General features: G+C 37.8%; 1 protein-coding gene across 17 annotated transcripts in view; it reads left to right on the forward strand.

The window, feature by feature from the left end:
- The window catches only part of dtna.L (dystrobrevin alpha L homeolog), a 159866-nt gene that overhangs the window by 83851 nt on the left and 50951 nt on the right, over positions 1–25064 (forward strand). For 12 of the 17 annotated variants that reach the window (XM_041565236.1, XM_041565235.1, XM_041565244.1 and 9 more), the window contains exons 4-11: positions 11811–12024; positions 12918–13003; positions 15820–15974; positions 17219–17324; positions 19122–19288; positions 19707–19831; positions 22173–22181; positions 22889–22972. In XM_041565236.1, coding sequence (XP_041421170.1) covers positions 11811–12024; positions 12918–13003; positions 15820–15974; positions 17219–17324; positions 19122–19288; positions 19707–19831; positions 22173–22181; positions 22889–22972 — 946 coding nt within the window. 17 annotated transcript variants of the gene reach the window in all.

Below are 25064 nucleotides of genomic sequence, written 5' to 3' on the forward strand. Positions count from 1 at the left end.
GTGGTGTTTGTTGAAAATCCCCCCGAGTTTCTCTGACACTCCAGCTACATATTGGATGACTATGTTTCGCCTACTATGTGTCTCCGGGCGGTTATTTCTATTGGTGTTCCTGTTGGGCTTGGTTGCTGCTGTTTTGACAAAGGCCCAGTCTGGATAGCCACCTGCTTTTTAAAGCTCCTGTGAGATGTTTTTGCTCTTTGTCTTTGGACTCTGTATCAGTTGCCACACATTCCGGTGCAGAGTTCTAATGACACCCAGTTTGTGTTCCAGCGGATGGTGGGAATCGTATAACAGATATTGATCCGTATAAGTGGGTTTCCTGTATACTTCCGTTTTCAAGTTACCCCCCCCCCCTCTTGGATACATATCAAACAGTCAAAAAAGGCAAGTTTTTTATCGTGGACATCTTCCCTTGTGAACTTGATGTCATTGTCCACTGAGTTAATGTGTTCTATAAAGGCCGCCACTTCATTGGCTCTGATTTTAGCATGTGTCATCCACATACTTGAACCAGTGACTCGTGTAGTTCCCTGGAATGTAAGTAAGGCCCCCCACTTCCTCCATGTACAAGTTTGCTACAATGGGAGAGACTGGATAACCCATTACACAGCCATGTTTCTGTCTATAAAAGTGGTGCTTGTATTTGATGTATACCACATAAGGCACAAATCTAGCAACAAACATACTTGGTTAGGACTGAGATTCGTTCTGCTTCTGAGGTTATCTTGCTGCAGTCGATTTCTTACAGTCTCAATTGCCTCTGTCGTAGGTATACATGTGAACAATGAAGTGACATCATATGATACCATTGTTTCTTCTGCCTCTAGTGTAACGCCGTGAATCTTGGTTACAAACTCTTTGGCATTCTGGATATGATGCACGGTATTGCCTACCAACGGGGCTAAGATGTTAGCCAAGAATTTTGCAATGCTGTATGTCACTGAATTTATGCTGCAGACAATGGGCCTTAGTGGGGCTACGTCTTTGTGTATCTTGGGGAGTCCGTATAAGCATGGTGTGGCTTCTCTAGGGTACAGGCAGCGGTATAAAACTTGATCAATGACTTTCTCCTTTTCAAGTTGTTGTAGGCAACCTTTTTCTTGTAACCGCTGGTTGGGTCTTTCCTTAAGGGTTCATATGTATTGCTATCACTGAGTAGAGTGGTTATCTTGCAGTCATAGTCAGTTGTGTTGAGCACAACTGTGCATCGCCCATTATCTGCTGGCAGGATAGTGATGTTCGGGGCCTTAGTGAACTGAGAGCTCTCCTCTCTTGTGTAGTAAGGTTAGAGGGAGGTGTTCTGTCACTTGACAAGGCAGCTGACACTTTTAGCCGAAGTTGTTCCGCTTCTTCCTTTTTCAGGTGATTATTATTGATAGCAGATTCTGTGGCTGTGATGAGTTCAACTACTGGGATGTGTTGTGGTGTCACTGCATAGTTTAACCCCTTGGCTAGCGCGTCCTTTTCCGGCTGAGTTAGTACCCTATCTGATAGGTTCCTAACCCACGTGTCTTTGGTGTCTCATCTTTCTGCCTCCAGGTTAGTTCTTCTGTCCTTTTCGAACTGCTGCTTCGTGACAGTAAGGTGGTGAATTTGCTTATTTGTCGCTCCTTACTCTTAATGTGTTGGGCAATCTGTGCTTGTTCAACAAAAACGACCACCCTTTCCAGAGTTCCATCAGGCAGTTCTTTTACCTTAATTACAAATATAATAACTGAATAACCTGACTTAAAATATTAACATTAATTATATTTTTAAACGGCTGACTCTCTAGTGTATCAGTACAAAGGGGCAGATTTATTAAGGTTCGAGTTGTGTTTTCCAAGAAATTAGAGTTTTCGAGTTGTTTTTTGTTTTTTTTTGATCAAAACTCACATTTTCAGGTTAAAAAAAAAATCAGAAAATACACAGTCTAAAATCTGTCAAGGTCATGTAGGAGAACAGGGGGAACATTATTTGAGTCATGTGACAGAAATTACATCACTGTAGGGCAGGGGTCCCCAACCTTTTTTACCCGTGAGCCACATTCAAATGTAAAAAGAGTTGGGGAGCAACACAAGCATGAAAAAGTCCCTTGGGTGCCAAATAATGGCTGTGATTGGCTATTTGGTAGCCCCTATGTGGACTGGCAGCCTACAAGAGGCTCTACTTGGCACTATACTTAGTTTGTATGCAATTAAAACCTGCTTTCAAGCTAGGAATTCAAAAACTAGCACCTTCTTTGAGGACACGGAGAGCAAAATCCAAGGGGTTGGTGAGCAACATGTTGCTCACGAGCTACTGGTTGGGGATCATTGCTGTAGGGTATAACCTACTATTAATGGCTCTTATATATTACACACACAGAGGAAGGCACCACCTCAGATGCACGTGGCTTAGGGTGTGGCTATAAGGGGTTAGACCCCCCAAAACTTCCCACCCCAACATAAGCTTCGCAGCAGCACCCACAGTTGGTTATAGTACACACTTTTTCATACAGGTTATAGGTTTGTTTAGTGCATCAAGGATAGACTTATTATGTTTTATTAGGTTTTAGATTTAATATACAAATAAAAGAGTGTATATATACATAATATATATATATATTATGTGTATATATATATATATATATATATATATATATATATATATATATATATATATATATATATATATATATACATACATACATACATACATATATACACAAATATAAAAGTTACAAACATTAAATACAGGGAAAAAAAACACTCAAAAAACGTATATATGTACGTGACAGACTAGGAAGTCCCTTGCTGCCCCTAAAGGCAAGATGAAAACTGAGCAGAATGTTCTCCTCCCTTCTTATTCTTCTGCTGGGACATTTCTTCTCACAGGAATGTGTTATTTACAATCTTTTGTAAACTAGTAGGGTTTACAGGCCAGTTTCTGAAATAGGATTTTGGTAATTTGTGGGCGTTCTGTGTTTTGTAGGTGGGTGATCTGAGTGATAACAAACATGAGGGGTGTCTTAATAATCCAGTCACCGAGAAACTTTCCTTTCAGATGGGTTTATATAGAATGGCCCTGATTGGTATCAACCATGTGATGTCCTCATAACGAGCATGTCATTTATGAGGGTGTGAACCCCAAGCTATAGGGAAAATGGATTTTGTAAGCCTTATATTGTCCTATAACAAACAATATTGTCCTATAAAAAGACAAATGCGCCACCTGCTTACTCAGCTCTTTGCTGGGATTTCTGATTAAGGGTCTCTTAGTGTGCTTGGGAGCAAATGGGCCCAGGTTAACCCTTACAATGCACAAGAAACTTCTATAGCGGGATGTGTACAACAGGTTGTCAGACTCATATAGTGAGCACTGGCATCAGGCCCGGATTTGCGGAAAGGCCACCAAGGTCCGGGCCTAGGGCGGCAGGATTTAAGGGGGCGGCATGCTGCCCAACCACACCCACATTGGTTTAAAAACACTGGGGATGTAGGAGATACAATAGATTTTTAAGCTTCCTGTGCACCAATCCTCATTGCTCTGAAAATTTATGTGATTAAAGGGGAGGGGACAGGGGCAACAAACAACAGCAAGTCTAGGGGCGCCTGCTATGTAAATCACATGTGCATCACATGTGCATCACACATATCAGAAAAAACATTCTAATCTTCCCTAACCATAGACCAGTGCTTTATTTTTTTGCTTACCTCAAAAGAAATATTTAATACAGTACTTTTTTGCCCTACTTTTTTCTAGTATAGAGTTCATTTATTTTAATGATCTTTAGATATGCTCTGGACTCTGGGGAGTAATGTTGCCACAGCTTTGGGGTTTGGGTGGGGGTAGGGCCGATGACGTAGGAGATGTGGTGGGTATATGACATCAGGGGGTTATGATATAATGATCACGCAATTCAATTCAAAGTCCGTTTGGATTTTGTCATTTGGAAATCCGGTAAGGAGGTTTTCACCAGGATTGCCCTTCTGAAAACTGGGCTATACGGTAAAAACTAGACAGGTAGCAACAGTACTGGGTAGACTTTAATTCAGTGCTAACAACTGGGTTACTTCCAGTCTTTGCGCTTTTAAGTCCTAAGCTCTAATTTGCATATTCAAATTTGAGAAAGAAATTGCATGAATGGAATTCTTTTTTGCATACCTACAAAATGCAAGCTGAATTGTTGAATTAAATTACCAACTGAACTGTTGTCAAGTTCCGTTACTGCAGTGTTCTGTTACATATTTGCAACATGTTCAATTCCTGTACGTTTATATGACAGTTCCTTTTGGCTGGAACAATTCCAATACTGTGCCCAATTTACATGTTGTGTCACCCTTTAACTGCAGAGAATGCTGGAGAAATTCTGTTATTGGATTATACACTGCCAACTCCTCAATAGATAAAATATAATTGCAGTAGAAATGATTGCTTTATAGTACTATTTTATAACTGTTTAGAATTTCCTTGCACATTGTTATTGTGGGAAGCACACGGAAAATAGAAATGCCTCTTGCTTTTATTGTCTAATATAGGGAGAAGCAAATATTGCATTAGCAAGGCCTTCGATCTTGCACTAGCGCAAAGTTCTTTATCTGAAGTGCCTAATAACATAGCTCACGTCACAAGATGATGCGGCTCTGCCTACGTAACATGCAGTGACAGTACTACTGAACCACTTTTAGCAACGCTTGCTGATGGATTTCATGGCCATAAGTGGAATATCCTGGGCACTCTGTGTACTATGATTTCAGTGAAGCATGCACAGTGCCATCTACTGGGTAATGAGCAATAATATTTAGTAGAGTATTTCCCTTCTGAATGTGCTGTGTGGGAGAATGATGCCACAGACTGATGGATATAGGCCCCAAAGTTTTCATGTTTTCAACACCAATCCATACTGCATGTTTAATGTAGATAGATTCAGACAGGCTTTAATAAATTACTGTTGCTTTTGGTAATGTTTGTTATTCTCTCGAGAGGTGTCCAGCAGAGTGGGAGCAGCTTAAATTTCAAAAGCCTTCTCACTAGCGATTTTTATAATATTTTAAAATTTACTATCCTGGGTCATGCTGTCCTGTGACTTCATGATTAGCAGCAAATATCACTTTTCGTGGCATCAGGAAGCTCTGGGCTATACATTTAGGGGCACATTTACTAAGCTCGAGTGAAGGATTTGAATGAAAAAAAAAGTAGAATTTCGAAGTATTTTTTTGGTTACTTCGACCATCGAATAGGCTACTACGACCTTCGACTTCGATTCGAACGATTCGAACTAAAAATAGTTCGACCATTCGATAGTCGAAGTACTGTCTCTTTAAAAAAAACTTTGACTACATACTTCGGTAGTTTAAACCTACCGAGGTACAATGTTAGCCTATGGGGACCTTCCCCATCACTTTTCTAAGCTTTTTTTGATCGAAGAAAAATCCTTTGATCAATCGCTTAAAATCGTTCGAATCACTCGATTCAAAGGATTTTATTGTTCGATCGAACGATTTTTACTTCGATCGATCGTAGGATTAGCGCTAAATCCTTCAAATTCCATATAAATTTGAGGGTCGAATTCGAGAGTATATTAACCCTTGATATTTGACCCTTACTAAATGTGCCCCTTAAAGTTCATTTACCCTCTTTTTGGATTTGTTATACTGTAGCATTCCACATCTGTGGTTTGATTGATTCCCAATTACTCACATTTACACATCAGGTAAAAATAGTGGGTGTGTAAAATAATGATAAGGGCACAAAGGCTGTTGATCTGCTTTTCTATGCTTGCGTTTTGTATGCAGGGGGAGAAAAGTGTATCTGCTCCATCTGCAGCTGATCTAATCACTGATTGGTTACTATGGGTTACTGCCAGGTGCAAGTTTGCACAGTGTTTATAAATGATTACAGTACTTATTAACTGTAAGAGCTAACCATTGAATTTAGCCTGGGCTAAAGAGATAGCTAACCCTAAATAGTAACCAGAACCATTACCAAATGCTGAACGACTCATCCATGGTTAGAAGTGTCAGTACATAACTGGTGTCACTAACCAATTTAACTAGGGAGATTACGAATTTTCAACAATTATGTGTTACAGTTAGGGTTCTCGGTTTAGCAGGTTCTTCCTATTCATTCTGGATATTTTATCCAGGAGAGGAACTAGGGGTAGGCAGAAGAGGCAGCTGCCTAGGGCACAATGATAGGGGGCGCTGGGCAGCTACCTCTAAAATCTTATTCTACCTACCCCTAGTCCGCCTTCCCCAGTCTTACTCCTCTTCCTTCCCTCCTGTCACCTCCCCTCCGTCGCTCTCCCCTCCCTCCCCTCCGTCGCTCTCCCCTTTCTCACTTCCGTCGATCTTCCCTCCCTCCTCTTCATCGCTCACTCCACCCTCCCCACCGACTCTTATCCAAAATGGCCTTGCATACATGCTTGACAAAAAAGTGTGGTAAGCACAGTCACATGGGGGCCTGTTCATCAAAATGTGTGGGAACTTTAATGGTTTCTTATTTGAGAAAAATCTCGAATGGAAAAAACACTAGATTCTGCGAGTTCTAGCTGAAAAACTAAAAACTCTAAATAACCAATTATTCCATGGAAAAAAACTTGAATTGCTTGAATTATTCGAGTTTTCGGGCAAAACCCTCTGAAAATAACTTAAACATCATGCAGGCTAAAAAAAATTTGTTTTTTCGCCCAAAAATGTGAGGGTTTTGCTAGGGATCCACAGAATCCTGGGGGTTAGGGATTTGGCCAAATACAATCCTGAATGTCTGAATTTTTCCCAATAATTTTAAACAGCAACGTACATGGGCCCCATGGCACTGCAAAACAGATTCCAAAAATTGTCTCCCATTATATTGAATAATAATGATAAGTCATCAAGTATTGATTGAAGCAATGGAGCGCTCATATTTGCTTCTGTATGCAATAATTCTAGTATAGTACAGGAATATGACCTGTTATCCAGTATGCTCGGGACCTGTGGTTTATCAGATAACCGATTTTTCCATAATTTGGAGCTTCATAACTTGTCTACTAGAAAATCATGTAATAATAAATAATCCCAATAGGCTGATTTTCCAATAAGGATTCATTAAATCCTAGTTTGGGTCAAGTACAAGGTACTATTTTATTATTAAAGAGAAAAAGGAAATAATTTACTTTGGAAAAATGAAGTGATAGCCTTTCTGTAATTCTGAGCTTTCAGGATAATGGGTTTCCGGGTAACTGAACCCATACCTAGAAGGATAATGGGAATAGATTTGAGAAAAATCCTGAAGCCTTGATTTACAGATAAAATAATATAGCTACAGACAAAATTATATGTACCATTTCCCTAAATCTTATCATGTCTGGCTGTCTCTCTGTGGTATCACTTGCTGCCTGCTCTTTTCTGTTTTACTATATGGTATCTCCAACATCACCAGTATATTCCTCCTTATTTGTGGAATAATCAATCCTAGTCTCAATGGACTTTACTCTCTCTTTTTTTATTTTCCATTTGGAGCCCCATTAGACCCTATCCTCTGTTTCTCAGGCTATCCACTCTCTCTGCCTATACTGCACTTGTAATTCCTCATAATGTAATAGTAGAGCTAAAAATTCTCTGAGGCGTTACAGAGTCACCTTGATATTGCTGCACTCACTTTTCTTGTCATTTGCTTGAGAAAATAATAAAGGCTCCTGAGGTTTCAGTCACAAACAAAAAAAAAAGCAGCCACAGATGAAGATAAGTGATGCGCATAGAAGGAGCATTATACTGTCAAGTGATTTTTATTCATACCACTTTTCTCAGAGAGAGGGATATTTAATGACTAGAGTAATGGTGTGGATATAACTGAATATGTTGCTTTTCTGTGACATAAAGAAGTAAATCTTAAACTAGCGCAGACGTCTTATTGATTCTCAGCAAAATCCATCGTCTTGTTTTGTAACCATTTTTCTCAGTTTTTCTAGGATGTGCTTATTATTTTAGACTACGCTATACATGACAATATTGAGGCTTTGTGGCTACTTATAAAAAAACATAAATAAGACCAAAGACATAGGGAATACTCACTATAGGCTGGGTGTATTGTGGGGCAGCTGTTGTGTGGAAATTTCAAGGGATAAGAAGGAAGATAATTAAAGGAAAACTATACCCCAAACAATGCAGGTCCTTATAAAAAGATATTGAATAAAACAGCTCATATGTAAAACCCTGCTTCATGTAAATAAACCATTCTCATAATAATATACTTTTTTTAGTAGTATGTGCCATTGAGTAATCGTAAATAGAAAATTGCCATTTTAAAAAAATAAGGACCACCCCTTGGGATCCTACTAGTCATGGTGAACACAAACAAACCATAAATGTTAGGTCACATCAGCCAATCAACAGACAGAGTTCCCACTATTCTTCCTGTTACAGTTAGAGCTGCAGTATTTATGGTCAGGTGATCTCTGAGGCAGACCATTGCGAAATGATAGCTCAAGGCAAGAGATGTAAAAGGGCAATATTTAATTACTTACTATATATATAGTATATATATATATACTAGTTTGGTAAGATTCTTTAATATGCCACTTAATTTAATATAAAATATCTGTTGCTTAAGATTTCATTTTGGCGGTAAAGTTTTCCTTTAAGGTGGAAATCGCGGTGGAAAACTAAAATAGACGGCATACATATTGTTCTCTCCAGAGCTGTGAAGTTGGAAGGTATGTTGGGTACCTGGAGAAGGCAAACATTTACAGATTCAGACTCTTAATAAATTGAAATTGTAATGAAAAAAAATACAGTATGTTACAATGTCCTATTTCACAGGTAACATTCATAATAAAGTACTTTTCAGCTATAGGAATAAAGCCCAGTGCATAGTTGTTTCACTAGTGTGAAGTCCAGCTGAGCTATTATAACCTTTTTCTTTTAATTTTTTGTCTTTTGTTTTAAACTTCAGGTTTAAGGGATGTTTAAGCTTCTTTAATAAATAAAATGAAAAGCCACAACAAAAGCATAGGCGTAGTTATTTATTTAGAGCCAAGCTTGAACAGTATTCTCATTCATGTTGGCATTGACAGGCTTGGATGGTCAATAGAGAAGTGATCAGCCTCCTAGTCAGTAGTTCTTTGGTTTGTTCCAAAAGCAGACACCATCTTCAAATAGCTTTAAAATTGCTGAGCTTTGCCGGTGACAAATGCCTTGTATGTTGTGTTATTTCAATCAACATGGAATATACATTAGTAAATTAAAAAGGGAGTCGTCGGAGGGGTCTTAAACTGAGTCAATGGATTTATGTACCAACACCACAATTCTGGATCTCCCTATACCTTAAAGGCTTGCAGTGGCCACCAGACTTGGCATAGAGGAGAACTGGATAGCCATCACTAATTATTTCCCATTTATTCATGACAAATAATGACTTTTTCGCTCCTGCAGAATCCAATAAGTATGCTGCAGTGTTATTGCTGTCCAGCATAAGAGGTCCACCCTATTGGGCTTTAGATTTGAAAATAAGTTCAGTACAAGAATCAGTACACCGCTGGCCAATTGTGCACGCAATTTGGTAGGAAACTTGCTTGGAAAGCAATTCATTTTCAGCCCATGTCCTCCCAGACAGTGTTTTATTCAGCAGCAAAATCTAAATACATTTTTATTGCTTACAGCACACATAATTGATCAGTATAATGTCTTAAGCTTAATAAAGCTTGAGGCTTCTACATTGTTTCCTCCTTCAGAGCACTTTCCATTAAGATTTTGTTTCATTTATGCAATTGGCCACAATTGGTTGCCCAAAGGGCATTACATTTACATTGCACAAACATTACAGAAACCTGTTAGTGGTAGCATGGGAAAATTGATTATTTTCTTTTGGTGAGATATACTACAGGTATGGGATCCATTATCCGTAAACCCGTTATCCAGATAGCTCCAAATTACAGAAAAACTGTCTTCTAGAGACTCCATTTTATCCAAATAATCCAAATTATTTTCAAATGAAATCTTTTTTCACTGTAATAATAAAACAGTACCTTGTACTTGCTCCTAAAATATAATTAATCCTTATTGGAAGCAAAATCAAGCTGTTGGGTTTATTTAATGTTTACATGAGCATTCTGGATAACCGGTCCCATACCTGTATTAGCCATTACTGGGCGAAAAAAAAAACATATGCTATAGTATGTGCAGAGTGATAATTCACTATAGATATATATACACACATACACAGATAAGGGATCCATTATTCTGAAACCCCAGATTCTGAACATTCTGGATAATACGTCCCATAGCTGTGTATAAAAACGTTAATAATAAAACATTTTTAAATAACTGTTTACATGTGCACCCTTCATGGAATACTTATACGGGTAAGGGACCTGTTATCCAGAATGCATGGGAACTGGGGTTTTCTGGATAAGGAGTATTTCTGGAATTTGGATCTCCATACTAAATGCCTGCTAAAAATCATTTAAACATTAATTAAACCCAGTATGTATTGCTTTGCCTTCAATAAGAATTAATTATATCAGGTTCGAATCAAGTACAAGGTACTATTTTATTAATACGGAGATAGAAATTTTTTTTGAAGTTATTTGATTGAAGTGGAGTCTATGGGATATGGCCTTCCCATCATTCGGAGCTTTCTGGATAACAGGTTTCCATATAATGGATTCCATACATGTAGTATGTAGTATAATCCATGTAAGCACAAGATTACGAATGTTTTGCTCTTAGACATGTTTTAACTGATTCTTGGTTGGAGCTTTGATTAAATATAGTATTGCTTTTGTAGCTTTTGTAGCCTTCTGTTCCAAATGAGGTGAATACATTTTTTGTAAAGTGTCAGAACTATGTAGGTGTAATTCAGTAAATTAAGATTTGGTATATACATTTTCACATAGAAACGGGCCACTAGTGTTGCTGCATGCTTATGCTGCTCTTATTTATATAGATTTATATATATATATCACTGATGAAAACAATCAGTGCTATAAATGTAAGTTTATAATACGAGTTAAAGCCAATAGCCACCGATAGATTAAGCAATCATGGTTGTGTTGCCATATTGGTAGTTCTGCTCATTATCTGATTTTGACTTGAGATGTGCACCATTAATAGAATAATTTTTAAGCTTTAATCATTGTTCTATTCATATACTGATCCTGATTTATGGCAAAGCCTAACAACATTTCCCATTTGAGCATGAACTTGGCTCTCTCAAACATTGTCAGATTAATTCTGCAAAATTAAATCGCTCCCAAAGAAATCTTGATAATTGAAATGTAACTCTAGTTAGGAGTCAACTCGGGCTCATTTATCAACACTGAGCAAATTAAAACTACTAAGAAAGACGACCAGTGGCCCTCAAGGCTATGTTCAACGAAATCTTCTGTGAATCAAACTACAGGTATGGAACCTGTTATCCAGAATGCATGGGACCTGAGGTTTTCCAGATGTTTCTTTCTGTAATTTGGATCTTTATAACTTAAATCTACTAGAAAATCATGTAAACATTAAATAAACCCAATAGGCTGGTTGTGCTTCCAAGGATTAATTATATCTTAGTTTGGATCATGTACAAGGTACTGTTCTATTATTACAGAGTAGAAGAAAATAACTTGTAAAAATTTTGATTATTTGGATAAAATGGAGTCTATGGTAGACTGCCTTTCCATAATTCAGAGCTTTCTGTATAATGGGTTTCTGGATAACGAAACCCATATCTGTAACAATATTTTGTAACCGGTTTCCCCTTGCTTTTATTTGTTAGTAATACATTCTGTTAACATGGCAGCTCTCTACTCCTGGCTTGTGATTGCTGTTGCTGATATTTCATGTAAATGGTCGTTTCCCTTGCTTTTTTCTTGTGTGCAGTGCATCTGGTGGATATCTGGAACATTATAGAAGCGTTGCGGGAAAATTCACTAAACAATGTGGACCCAAACGTGGAACTGAATGTGGCTCGCTTGGAAGCGGTGCTCTCAACGATTTTTTACCAGCTAAATAAGAGGATGCCAACTACTCATCAGATCAACGTAGAACAATCAATCAGCCTAATGTTAAACTTCCTACTCGCTGCTTATGATTCGTGAGTTTTATTCCAAATTTGCTTTGTAATCGTTTGAATGCAGTTCCCATTAATATAAAAATTATATTGAAATGCAGAACATCAAAAACGTTCTTATATTTCTTTAAAGCATATTGGAAGTTTCCTATTGGTTGTGTAGAAACTGAGAAAGAAATGTTAACAGTTCAATAGTTCCGAGTACTGAGGATGTTTCCTTTTCCTTTATAGAGAAGAGCTACTAAAACTAGAAGCAGTATGGTTATGCAGTTCATCTTAATGATGAGACAGTTCTCCTGTACTCCTGGAATTTTAGCACATCCCTTGACTTTCTCTTTACTGGAAATAGAATGTATCATTTTCTCCTGTGTTCTGAATTCCTTTAATATAAAAACCTAATGGATAATTTGAGCCTTACAGGATTATAAGTCTAATATTTATCATCAGAAATGTGCATCCAAGACAAGATCCCATATAACGCAAGTTAAGAACATTGTATGAGATATTAGTGGGTTCCATGATTGGAGCTTAAATCATAGCCAGAGAAGATAAGATGGAGGCATTCATTTGATCTTGCCTTTTTAAAAGGGAACTTTCCCTTATAAAGAATATGAACATGAAGATGCAGTATGACAAGCCACTCTGTGAACTTGATAAATGACTCATAAATACAGAAGCTTCATGACTTGGTGGTATATTTAGAGCTTGTTTTTAGATTTATTTCTACTAGAGCCACAGGTTAACTGATCTTATGAGATCATTTTTCTCAGTGGGAATAATAAATAGTTTGTATTTGAGGTTAAAGCTAAATCACCTTTCCAAGTGCCTTGGTGGGATGTCCTTTAGATATGTTGTGCAAACAATATACTGCTTTAACACTGTTTTCCAGACAGACAAAGATTGATTTTTGTTTACAGGGAAGGGCATGGTAAGATTACAGTTTTCGCTGTCAAAATGGCTCTAGCAACTTTATGCGGAGGAAAAATTATGGACAAATTAAGATGTAAGTTATATATTTAATTTTTTTCTCTCTAGGATTGCTTGTACAGGGACTTGCTGGAGGGAAACATTAATGGTTTATTAACTTGCTATATACAATTGAAAGTGATGCAATATATATATATATATATATATATATATATATATATATATATATATATATATATATATATATATATGATCACGGGGCCCCGTACAACAACATTTTTGGGGCCCCCTGGGCCCCGCCCACACTGACGACCAAGCTCCACCCCATATGCCGCCCACTCCACATCGCAGTTAAAAGACCACACAGACATCAGCGCTAAAAAAGTAACCCCCCCCACACTAGTTATAAAAAGTTATTGATGGTCAGGGCCCCTTATAAAAAATTGGGGCCCCAAAAAAAAAAGATTTTTTTAAAAAAGACATTGGTGGCAGGGGCCCCCTTATAAGTTAAAAAAAACTTGGGGCCCCAAAAATTTTTTTTTTTAAAAAAACATTGGTGGCAGGGGCCCCCTTACAAGTTAAAAACAAATTGGGGCCCCAAAAAATTTAAAAAAAAAACATTGGTGGCAAAGAGCCCCTTACAAGTTAAAAAAAAAATTGGGGCCCCAAAAAAAATGTTTTACAAAAAGATTGGTGGCAGGGGCCTATAGAATATTAAAATAATACATTGGTGGCCAGGGGATTAAAAAAAAAAAAAATACACAAACTGGTGTTCAGTAGAATTGAACTCATGGCTTCAGTACTTCAACTTCGCCTCCTTTCGTGACTTCGGGTCTTTGCGCCGCTTCAGGACTTCGGCTGTTTTCGTGACTTCGGGTCTTTTCGGCGATTCGTGACTTCGGGTCTTTTCAGCGCTTCGGGACTTCGGCTTTTTCCGTGACTTCGGGTCTTTTCGGCGCATCGGCTTCGGCTTTTCGGCACTTCCGCATTCGGCAACGCAGAGGGAGGACGTACGGCTCGGGCGCTCGTAAGGGGGGCCCGGAACTTCAAAAAATGCAGCGCTGCCGGGCCCCCCTTCATGCCCGGGCCCGGTACGCTTGTCCCCCCTGTACGCCCCTGATGGCGGCCCTGTATATATATATATATATATATATATATATATATATATATATATATATATATATATATATATATATATATATATATATATATATATATATATATATATACATACATATATATACTATGCATGTTTTCTATGTATACACAAACAGAGCTCATTCTTGTTAAATCAATGTCTTTATTAATTGCCATAATGTAACAAAACCAGCACACTTTTTGGACAATGAAGAACACCTTTTAAGGGGATCTCCACCCAAAAACATAATGAAAGAAGGTATAATTCTAAGCAATTTTCCACTGTACTTTAATTGCTATTAAAATCACCATCTGTCTATCTGCTTTTATTGTTTAAATTATTGGTTCTGACTCCTGCAATAATGTATAAGAAGCCATTTGATTAACAGGCCTGGAAGAGAACTGACTTCTTCTGCATTGATTCAAAGAGAATAGGCAGGGATGATTTTGTTTTCAGTTCCATATGCATTTTTACATCATTTAAAAATCAGTGAAAGTAATTTTTACTGTATAAATATTAGAAAGTTACTTAAAATTAAGCCAGTTGTCTGTAAAACATTTTAAGGAATAACATGGTCGAACATAACATAGCAATGAACAAATAATTGGCATGGTTATAGGTCATTGATAAGGATCCTTAGGTTTAGCCATCACTCCCAGAAACATAGAAACATAAAGATTGACATTTCACAACACAGTCCACTGGAACAACAACCCTGGATTCAAGATTATTCTTGCCTGAAACATGGGCAAGTCCAAAAACAAAAATATTAAACTAAACTGAACTGACATTTAGAATACATGCATGCTCTATAGCTATCCCATGCTTAGCATTGTTTTTTCTGAAATCACTTAAGGTGGCCATAGACGCAAAGATCTTTCCTCGATATGCCATTAACGAGCATGGCTATACCGGGGGTAATCTGAACGATCCGATTACGATGCGCAATGGGCTCCGGCGGACGAAAGATGTCGGCACTCTCCACACACGATCCGAAAATCATACGAATCCTCGATTCGTACGATAGGATCTGTGTACGTCTATGGCCAGCTTTAAGATATAAGTGCAGGGGATCTTTTATTTTGACAAAAACCACAAAAACATTCAGACCCTTAGGCTAGGGCCACGCGAGGCTGAAATCAGCTAGCCAAAATAAGCTGGCTGATCTCAGACCTACCTCTCTTCCACATTGAATTGGCTCAGGGTAAACAGACTCGCCTGGTTTCAGTGAAGAACCACGAGTCTTTGCAATCTGAGCTGAAGTCTATTTATGACAAGCCATTCAGTGTGGAAGAGAGAGGAGGCTACTTCCTGTGGTAGGGCCAGCGGATTTGGCCTCTGTGTGGCCCTAGCCTAATGATGTTTTCATGTAGTTGGCAACATGACTTTGTTTGTAGAGTGCCAAATATTTCCATTAGCTCATATAATCTGAAGAGTGAGAAGAAAAGATAAATTAGAAATCAGATGTAGGCTCTACTCACGTGACCTTGCTGATTGGAGTAAGCTGTAGAACAGAGGAAAGATATTATGAGGAATGAGGAATAGCTGAGCACATGCAGTCAGTTTAGATTAAATATACTAATCAGTAGCCAGTGGTTGGGTCCATCACATGATTGTTTTCTAAAGTTTCTTTAAAATAAATAATCCAGTAGGTTGTGCAGCTTGGCCAAACTTTCATGATGAATCTACTAAAGTGCTAGTAGACTGATATTCTCTGTGACTGGCTGCTTACTGATCTTATCCTTTTCTTTTAGATATTTACTCCATGATATCTGATGCAAATGGTGTTATGGTATCTGGATGCTATGATCAATTTCTAAGAGAGGTCCTAAAATTGCCCACTGCAGTTTTTGAGGGCCCTTCATTTGGTTACACAGAGCAAGCTGCCAGGTCCTGTTTTTCACAACAGGTAAAGATAATTTCCACCATTCCATGCTAAAGCAACACATTTGCAGATTTCTTTGAGAAAATTTTGCAGAATTTTGATGGCTTGATGATTGTGATACACACAGGAGAAGGCTTTATATAAACTTTCTAAAGACTGCTAGTCATTTTCCAGACTGGTGAAATGAATTATACTGATAGAAAATGAATAATACCCTGAACATTTTTATTGAAAGTTATTTTTTTGTTGCGTTTGTTTTTGACCTACAATCCACACTGAACTTAACGATATGGACTTGGGGAATACATTTCAAATGAAGTAGTGTAAAGTCAAACCAAGGATGTCATATTTATAGGATTATTTGTGATGCAAATCCATTTTTTTTTGTATAATGATAATCCTCTTTGACAGTGCTACTCTGTTTTATTAATATAATGAATTTGTAAAGCAGCAGCATGTTTTGCAGCTTTGCAAGCACTGTACATGTATGGGACGGCTAACCAGAATGCTTAGGACCTGGGGTTTTCCAGATAAGCTTTGGGGATCCAATTGTGGAAACATCATTTCAGTTTACTAAAAAATTATGGAAGTAAGCTATTGTAAGCATACACACGATTCCATAACAGGCAAAAGTTTTGTAGAGCCCAACAGAGTCCAGATATTTCATTCCAAGATCTTTGAATGCTTGCAATATATGCATAAATGCATTTATGCTCAGAAGCTAAGAATACATCATTATCTACTATGATGGGCAGCATTTGATACTTATTATCTAGCAACCAGTTCTTTTCTGAAAAATATGGATGCAGATAGGTGAGGCAAAAGTGGCAGTTATGTCTTAGCTCTGTGTGAAATCCAGATCACAAATCCAGCATGAATTCACCTGGCAAAATAAATTTGTGGTTGGGCATTGCCTGTTGACTTGATGTGGTTGGTGTCCCTGTACTCACTAAGGATTTCAGACAGTTAGGTCCCTTGCTACATTTTTGTGTGTATTCAGCTAAAGATCTGTTCTCTAGATGTGAGGAAACTTACCCCCAAATGATTTATATCACTGTGTTATGAGTGGCAGACTATACCTGATAGGGATCTAGACTAGGTGAAATCTAATACTGCAAATTGTTATATAGGCCTATGGTAGAAATTTCCCAGTAGTGGCTGCTGAAAATTGATGTACGTTGTTAAATGATATAAAGGTACTAATCTGTCAGAACTTTTAAATTGTAATGCTGATCATGTGCTGTTGGGTGTGTTATTTTATTCAACAGAAAAAAGTTACCTTAAACTCTTTCCTGGATACACTTATGTCTGACCCACCACCTCAGTGTCTTGTCTGGTTACCTCTTCTGCATAGGCTGGCGAATGTAGAAAATGGTAAGACATTCTCTTACTACATCTCTATAAAAGAATTATATTTTAATTCATCCAATATGGCAAAAATACATTCTCACTACAGACTATACATGGGTATATATTTAGGCTTGTCATTTTCTGATATCCTTTTTTTGTTGTTGCATGTGTCCTAGTTGCCTTTGCAGGCACTGCGCTATAATTAATAAGCCCTTTTCTCTAGACTGCACGGCAATTTCACTTTACTTAATAATTTAGCACTAGAAGGAAATGGCTTCTGTCAGAACAGTTATTAATGCTCTTTCATTACTCAGGTTCATAATTAATTTCTCTTCTGCCTTTGACCATCAACAGGTGTAAAATGGATGTATTACTACAGTCCAGTTCAAATACATCACACAGTATTCAGCTTCAAATCATGTGTGGTGGTGTGATAGAGATTCACACTTGAACTATCCTTGGATGGAAGTGCAAATAATATTATTGCTACCATTTGCCCATTGTGTGCAACATGCTATTTTCTGGAGTAAAAATTGCAACATATATAGTATTTTGCTAACAACTTAAACATAGTCCACAGCATAAAGTAACACCAGTTTTTATGGATAGAAAAAAAAACTGAAATGTCATTTGTTTTCCCATTCAGGGTTCAGGTTCACCTAGCCTTGGGAGCTATTAGATCCTCAGGGAGGAGAGCTGGGTTTCACATGTTTTTCCTTTGTAGACCTCACTCCCCTCTCCTAAACTCCCAGGACTCACCCCTGGAGTCCTGTACAATATAAAGTGTATATATATATATATATATATATATATGTATATATATATATATATATATATATATATATATATAATATATATATATATATATATTGCCCATTCACTGTGCTATATAATAATAGATATATTAAAATGCCATGGTTTAGTTAATTATTTGAAGAACAATTTATGTTAGGCTGGCCACCTGTTTCAATTTGCAATTGGTTTAAATTTTTTATTGTTTGTGATTTTCGAGTTAATTAGCTTTTTATTCAGCAGCTCTCCAGTTTGCAATTCCAGCAATCTGGTTGCTAAGGTCCAAATTACCCTGGTAACTGTGCATTGATTTGAATTACAGACTGCAAAATGAATAGGAGAGGGCCTGAATAGAAAGTGTAATAAAAAGAGCATTTCATTTTTAGATAGGGTCAGTGACCACCATTTGACATCAGAAAAAGAAGGCAAATAATGTACAATCTATAAAAAATAAAGGCCAACTGAAAAGTTACTAAGAATTAGCCATTTTATAACATACTAAAAGTTTAACGGTGAACCACTCCTTTGAGGTCTCTAGCACTTCCATCATGGCAGCCATTTGCCATTAACCTGAACAGGAAGGGCAGCAAATTGCCATTCTCCTGAACAGGAAGAGGCCACAGGCAGAGAGCAGCAATACATCAGCTCCCACTAAGATTTATTTTAAATGCAGTGCGTAGAAGGAACATTGCATACCCAGTATCATTTCCCTGATACATTACTGTCTGGGTAAGGGGAATTTAATGTCAGACATTCCATCTAAATGGGTTCTATGTCATGTTTAAAATATGACATGTTAGTGGGCTCTGCTTCCCACAATATCTAGCCTCAGTAAAGTAAAATCAATGATAAAGATATATGCTATGTTAGTAAGTGGGTCAGCTACCATACAGCTTACATGCCTCTGTTCCCATTTTATATTGATTTTATTTATAGAATTAGCACTATTAGCTTAAAACCACTATACCGGAGCAGTGTATGTTAATGCACTGATATATGATAGTGTGTGTGTATCTTTTTGGCCCATAGTCTTCCATCCTGTTGAGTGTTCCTATTGCCACAGTGAGAGTATGATGGGTTTCCGTTATCGCTGCCAGCAGTGTCACAATTACCAGCTCTGTCAGGATTGCTTCTGGAGGGGACATGCCAGTGGTTCCCATAGCAACCAGCACCAAATGAAAGAGTACACGTCATGGGTAAGAAAAAGGTTCCTGCTGTGCATGGTGTCTGCACCACGGAACATACATGCACCTAAATATACAGGCAGATGGGATTGCTCTGTCAGTGCTATACATAATAGAGAAGTATCTTTTTTGGTTAGGGGAATAATGTATTTCTAAGCTACTTGCTGAAATACATGAATTAAACATTTTCAATGTATTTGAAAATGTAGATGAGGAGATCCAGCAGTGGTTAGTTTCTGCCTTTCTGCACTGCTGGTTCTGACCCGTATAACAATTTTGTACAAGCCAGCTCTACTCTAGCCTAGATTCCAATTCCTACAATACCCTGCATGCTTCTTTACAGATCTGTTAATCAGCATTTTACCTTTCATTTAATAGCAAGTTTGCTTTTATTGTATTGTCTGCGTACTTACTTGCCTTTTTCCCTTAGAAATCACCTGCTAAGAAGTTAAGCACTGCACTTAGCAAGTCCTTAAGCTGTGCTTCCAGCCGTGAGCCTCTGCACCCCATGTTTCCTGACCAGCCTGAAATGCCTCTTAACCTGGCTCACATTGTGTAAGTGATACTGTCTGCATTGAGAACACTTCCCACATGGGAATAGGGTAATACTGGCAGTTTATTTTGTTTTGTCAAGGGGTTAGAAATATGTAGACATATTTTTCTATACGTAAAAAATTAAAACTAAGTGAAAAGCAAATAAGTGGCTACAGTATTTACTCTACTAATCTTCAAATCTAGAGTTTTGCCTATGCAAGTTGTATTGTTTTGTCACTGTATGCCTCATTATTTTATATTATGAAATAATTTGTCCAACAGAGTCCTGAATATTAGCATGGTTTCATATTTTAAATAAAATGGAGCCAATGACTGAATTCTCCCATTTTGTTGCTTGACATTTAGTAGATGACCTTTAGAAGATGACCTGGTATTGCTGTATTGTATGTTTTGTCAATTCCAAACCCATAGTATAATTAGAACATAGAGATTAGGATGTGTATAGCATTATGAAGGTGACATTTGTTCAGAAAAAAACTCCCACAACAGCCCAGAATTATCTTGTTGACCTTGGTTGCTTGCTTGAAAAGAAATGGCACTATATGCAGTATTAGTATTGCTGAACCGAATATTCGGATGAAGGTCAAAAGTATAGAGAAAAGTCTGCTAATGTATATCAATAAAAAGAGAAATGGATTAATATCAGAATCACTTGGCGTCAGAGGAGTGATGAACAAAATATACGAAATATTCAAGTCATCCACAGGTATTTTAAAAGAATAAACAGAGGGCCCAGGTACATTGCACTTTCCGTTAGGAGACTAGATTAAAGTGGACCTGTCACCCAGACACAAAAATCTGTATAATAAAAGTCCTTTTCAAACTAAACATGAAATCCAATTTCTATTTTTTATTAAAGCATTCATAGCTGTTGTAAGCTCATTTAAAAATCTCAGCTGTCAATCAAATATTGTCTGCCACTCCTCTATGCCAGTGGCATAGAGGCGGGGCAGACAATTACTTTCACTTTCACTTTCCATTCAGCACTTCCTAGATGTCACTTCTCTCCCCACATTCCCCCGTTCTCTTTACCATTTAATTGTATAACCAGGGCATCGGGATGGACATCGGGTCCCCTATTCTGGTGCACAAACAAGATTTCGAGATGATACAAGGCTTGTCTTAATAACAGTGACCACAAAATGGCTGCTGCCTGCTTGGTATAATTTTGAAATCCCAGACTGAAGGAAGCAAGATTCAAATAATTTATATAGTGTAATTAAAGTTCATTTTGCTTGATGTGATAAAATAGGATTTTGAATATTTTTTGTGGGTGACGGGTCCCCTTTAAACCTTGTAGAAGAAAGGCTCCATACCAGGCTTGTGAAGAAAGAATTTAGTACAGATATGGGATCTGTTATTCAGTGTCCCATTATTCAGAAAGCTCAGAATTACGGAAAGGCCGTCTCCTATAAACTCCATTTTATCCAAATAATCCACATTTTTAAAAATGGTTTTCCATTTTCTCTGAAATAATAAAACCGTTCCTTGTACTTGAGCCAAACTAAGATAACATTCATCCATAATTGGAAGCAAAACCAGCCTATTGGGTTTAGTTGATGTTCACATAATTTTATAGTAGACTTAAGGTATGAAGAGCCAAATTACAGAAAGATCCATTATCTGGAAAAACCCAGGTCCTAAGCACTCTGGATAACACCATACCTGTAGTACATAGGCTATACTTTGTATTTTATATCATGTACAGCGAATGGTTGACCACAATAATATAAGCAAACACACTGCAATAAAATCTAGGATTTCTCTTTCAACTAATATATTTATGTATGTAGCAATAAATGTGTCGAGTCAAATTAGTCATTTTTGTTGTTGGGGGGTTGCTGCTCCTTTAGGAGGTAAAATTACATATTTTGCCTAATGCAATACAACAAATAGGACAAATATTACATTAGAAAGAGTGAGATTTTAATAATTTATCTTTGCATACACCTATGGGCAATGGAGCATTTGTCCAGGTGACAAATGTTTTCATCCTTGTTACTGTCCATTCTCATAGATAATGCTCTATAGCATAATACATTATTCTTCTCAAATTATTGCTACACCATAGATGTAGCCAAATATCCGTTCATTTCTTTCCAGGGTATACACTCTTAATAAAAAATACCAGGTTGCTTTTATTTAATTGTATATATTTCTCAGAGCACACAGGTTAATACAGTATAAATTAACTTGGTGCTGAATATATTAAACTGCATGTGGGCAGTTTGGCAATGAATCATTTTAGCTTCTCAGTTCTGTTAAGTGCACGATTGTTTAAGTGGAAGAAAAACATAGTTATATGTACCTTGTTCTTTCTGTTTTCTCAATGCTGCTGAAGTGATACTTGGTAAGTAGTGTGTCCTGCTGACTTTGTCCTTGCTTATAGCCTTATAACTCCACATTTCTGATCCTTTTACAGTCTGTAGCATTATTCCATGCAGAAACCATAGTGATAAACACATTGGCACGCACCATTCGTTTTTGTGTTCATTGCCATAACTTCTTCATTGTTTAATCATTAGTTGCTCATATGCGAAGCTAAAACATTCTGTATTCTGTAAGCAAGGGTAATTGGTAAGGGAAATTAAATTCAGTATTTTGACATAGGGTTACCACTTTTGGCCTCGGCAAAAACCAAACAAGGGGGCAGGACAACAACAACTTGGGGTGAGCTGATTATATGGGGGATGTGCAGCTGTCAGGCAGGGCAGATTGACGACATGGGCATTGGATCATGAGATTGGGGGCGTTTGGAATATGTGGTGGCAGGTATTGACCAAATTGTTGTTCATTTCACAATAATGAAAACCAGAAAGATAGTTTAAACCAAACAGGCCCAAGAAAAACTGAACATTTCTGTTCAAAACCAGACAAGTGGCAACCCTACGTTGACATTGTGTGTTATTCTTTATAAAGCCGGCATTCGAGTAACTAAGACTATCTGTTACACTGTACATTTGACATTTTGTAACAGTAGTATGGGATCATTTCATCAAATTATATGTTATAATTCTGTGCAATATTGTGCCTTTAGTTATGTTTTTTTTCTTGTAGGCCTCCCAGACCAGTTACCAGCATGAACGACAACATCTTCTCTCACTCTGTTCCCTCCTCAGGAAGTCCTTTCACAAACAAAATGTAAGTGCAAAAATATTTCATAGGCATTAATGATAATTAATATGTAAGTTATTCTATTCCAAAACATGGTATGCTCTGAGACTGCAGGAGACTACAGAGATTTCTAATAAAAACTACATAGTTTGCTACTGGTCTAGTAACCCCTAGCAACCAATTTAGAGGTAGCATTTACTGATCAGCTGTTAAAGAATAATATGACTGGTTGCTATGAATTAATAGGACTGGGAAAACATATATCTCTTTATTTGTTAAAGAACAGTCAATTATGTATCATTCATAATTCTACTTTCGTCTCTGAGCTACAACAGCAGCCCCCCCCAATATTTAGTCTAAAATTGTAATAATATAATTGGATGTCAGAAAAGGCAACATTTTCAGCCTTATGTGAATTTTTGAGAGTCAATGATTCTCTGATTTGTTACTTTGGGTTAAAAGAGCAAATTGCAAGGGTAGTGAGAGCGAAATACATATAACCTATGACTAAGTACTCTTGGAGCAGGAAACCCATAAGGCAATTTGAGATGTTGTTTTAATAAACCTTTTTGTTTTTTAACATGCTTTTTTGGTGATTGGGTATATCTGTACAGACTTGTAGACTTGGAAACAGCATTTCCATGAAATCATATTATGAGTCTCCCTTCCCATGACAAGAGACAAATTTGTGGAAAACTGTTGAATTCTCCAACCATATTGCCCGTGGTATGACCAGCTATTGTTTGGATGAGACTTGCGATTGTTCTGAAGACAGATAGGGGTATATTTATCAAAGAGTGCAGTTAGAGATCACCACTAGAGTGAAATACTGCCTCTCTTCATTCATTTCTATGGAATTATTATAGGTGTATTTATCAAAGGGTGAAAGTTCACCATTTAATAAATACGTCTTTAAAAATCCCATAGAAATGAATGGAGAGAGGCAGTATTTCACGCTAGCAGACTGTGGTGATCTCTAACTTCACTCTTTGATAAATATACCCCATAGTTCACTGATATGCTATCCCACAGCAGTAATAAATGGGGTTTTCATGTTAAGTTGCTGAAGAAACACAGAGGTTTTGCCAGGTCAATTATCTAATTAGATTTTTATCCCTCTTTAATTTAGAAAATGTTCAAAGCTCATTGAGTCAGCAGTGTTCTAAATTATAAGGCCAGATGAATTGTGCTCTTGTGACAATGCTTACACTTTAGGGCTGGTGGGAGGTAGTAGATTTTCAACCTCCCACCCACTTATCAAATCTGCCCCAAGCCTCTTTAACCCTTTTGATGCTGGATCTCTTTAATCTCACCACACCACTTGTTGCCGCTAAATATGTGGCATGATATAGATCAGCTGGAAAAGTTAATTCTGTCATTGGCCATCAGGTTCCTAGCAGTTGACACTCTAGCATTTATGTTCTGATAGTCCGTTGGCTAAATAAAAGATTCTCTTTATTGGCTTAGACAACAGCCTGTTTCCTCTAAGGGCTAGTCCACACGGGGAGATAGCCACGCGTTTGCGGTCGCGGCGACAAAGCGCCGCGCCAGTCGCCGCGACCGGCGCAGGCGACAGTTTTGTATGGGCGCCTATGTAAAAACGCCTGTGCTAACCACACGAGGCGATGCGCTTTTCAACAGTCGCCTGAAAATGCCTGGCGAGGCATTTTCAGGCGACTGTTGAAAAGCGCATCGCCTCGTGTGGTTAGCACAGGCGTTTTTACATAGGCGCCCATACAAAACTGTCGCCTGCGCCGGTCGCGGCGACTGGCGCGGCGCTTTGTCTATCTCCCCGTGTGGAATAGCCCTAAATGGACAACAGACAGGGCTGCCATCTGGGGGTACAGGTGTCACTCCAGAAGACACAAAGGGACCTTTTGTAGGTCACAAAGGAATGGGGTTTGTTTTGGAGTGGGTAGAATTGAGATTTATCTTGGGAGGGGTGTCTTATGATGGGGCAAGATCAAACATATTTTTTTCATTGGGGCTCCAGCCCTGAAAGACAGCCATCTGTGATAAAACTGCTCACAGGAGCATTTTGTCATAGAGGCAACACTGTATTTGGGTCCAGCGCCACCTTAGACACTGGACCTATGGGAGTCCCCAGTTTGCAGAAGTG

Source organism: Xenopus laevis, chromosome 6L, assembly GCF_017654675.1.
Source record: "Xenopus laevis strain J_2021 chromosome 6L, Xenopus_laevis_v10.1, whole genome shotgun sequence".
Lineage (NCBI taxonomy): Eukaryota > Metazoa > Chordata > Amphibia > Anura > Pipidae > Xenopus > Xenopus laevis.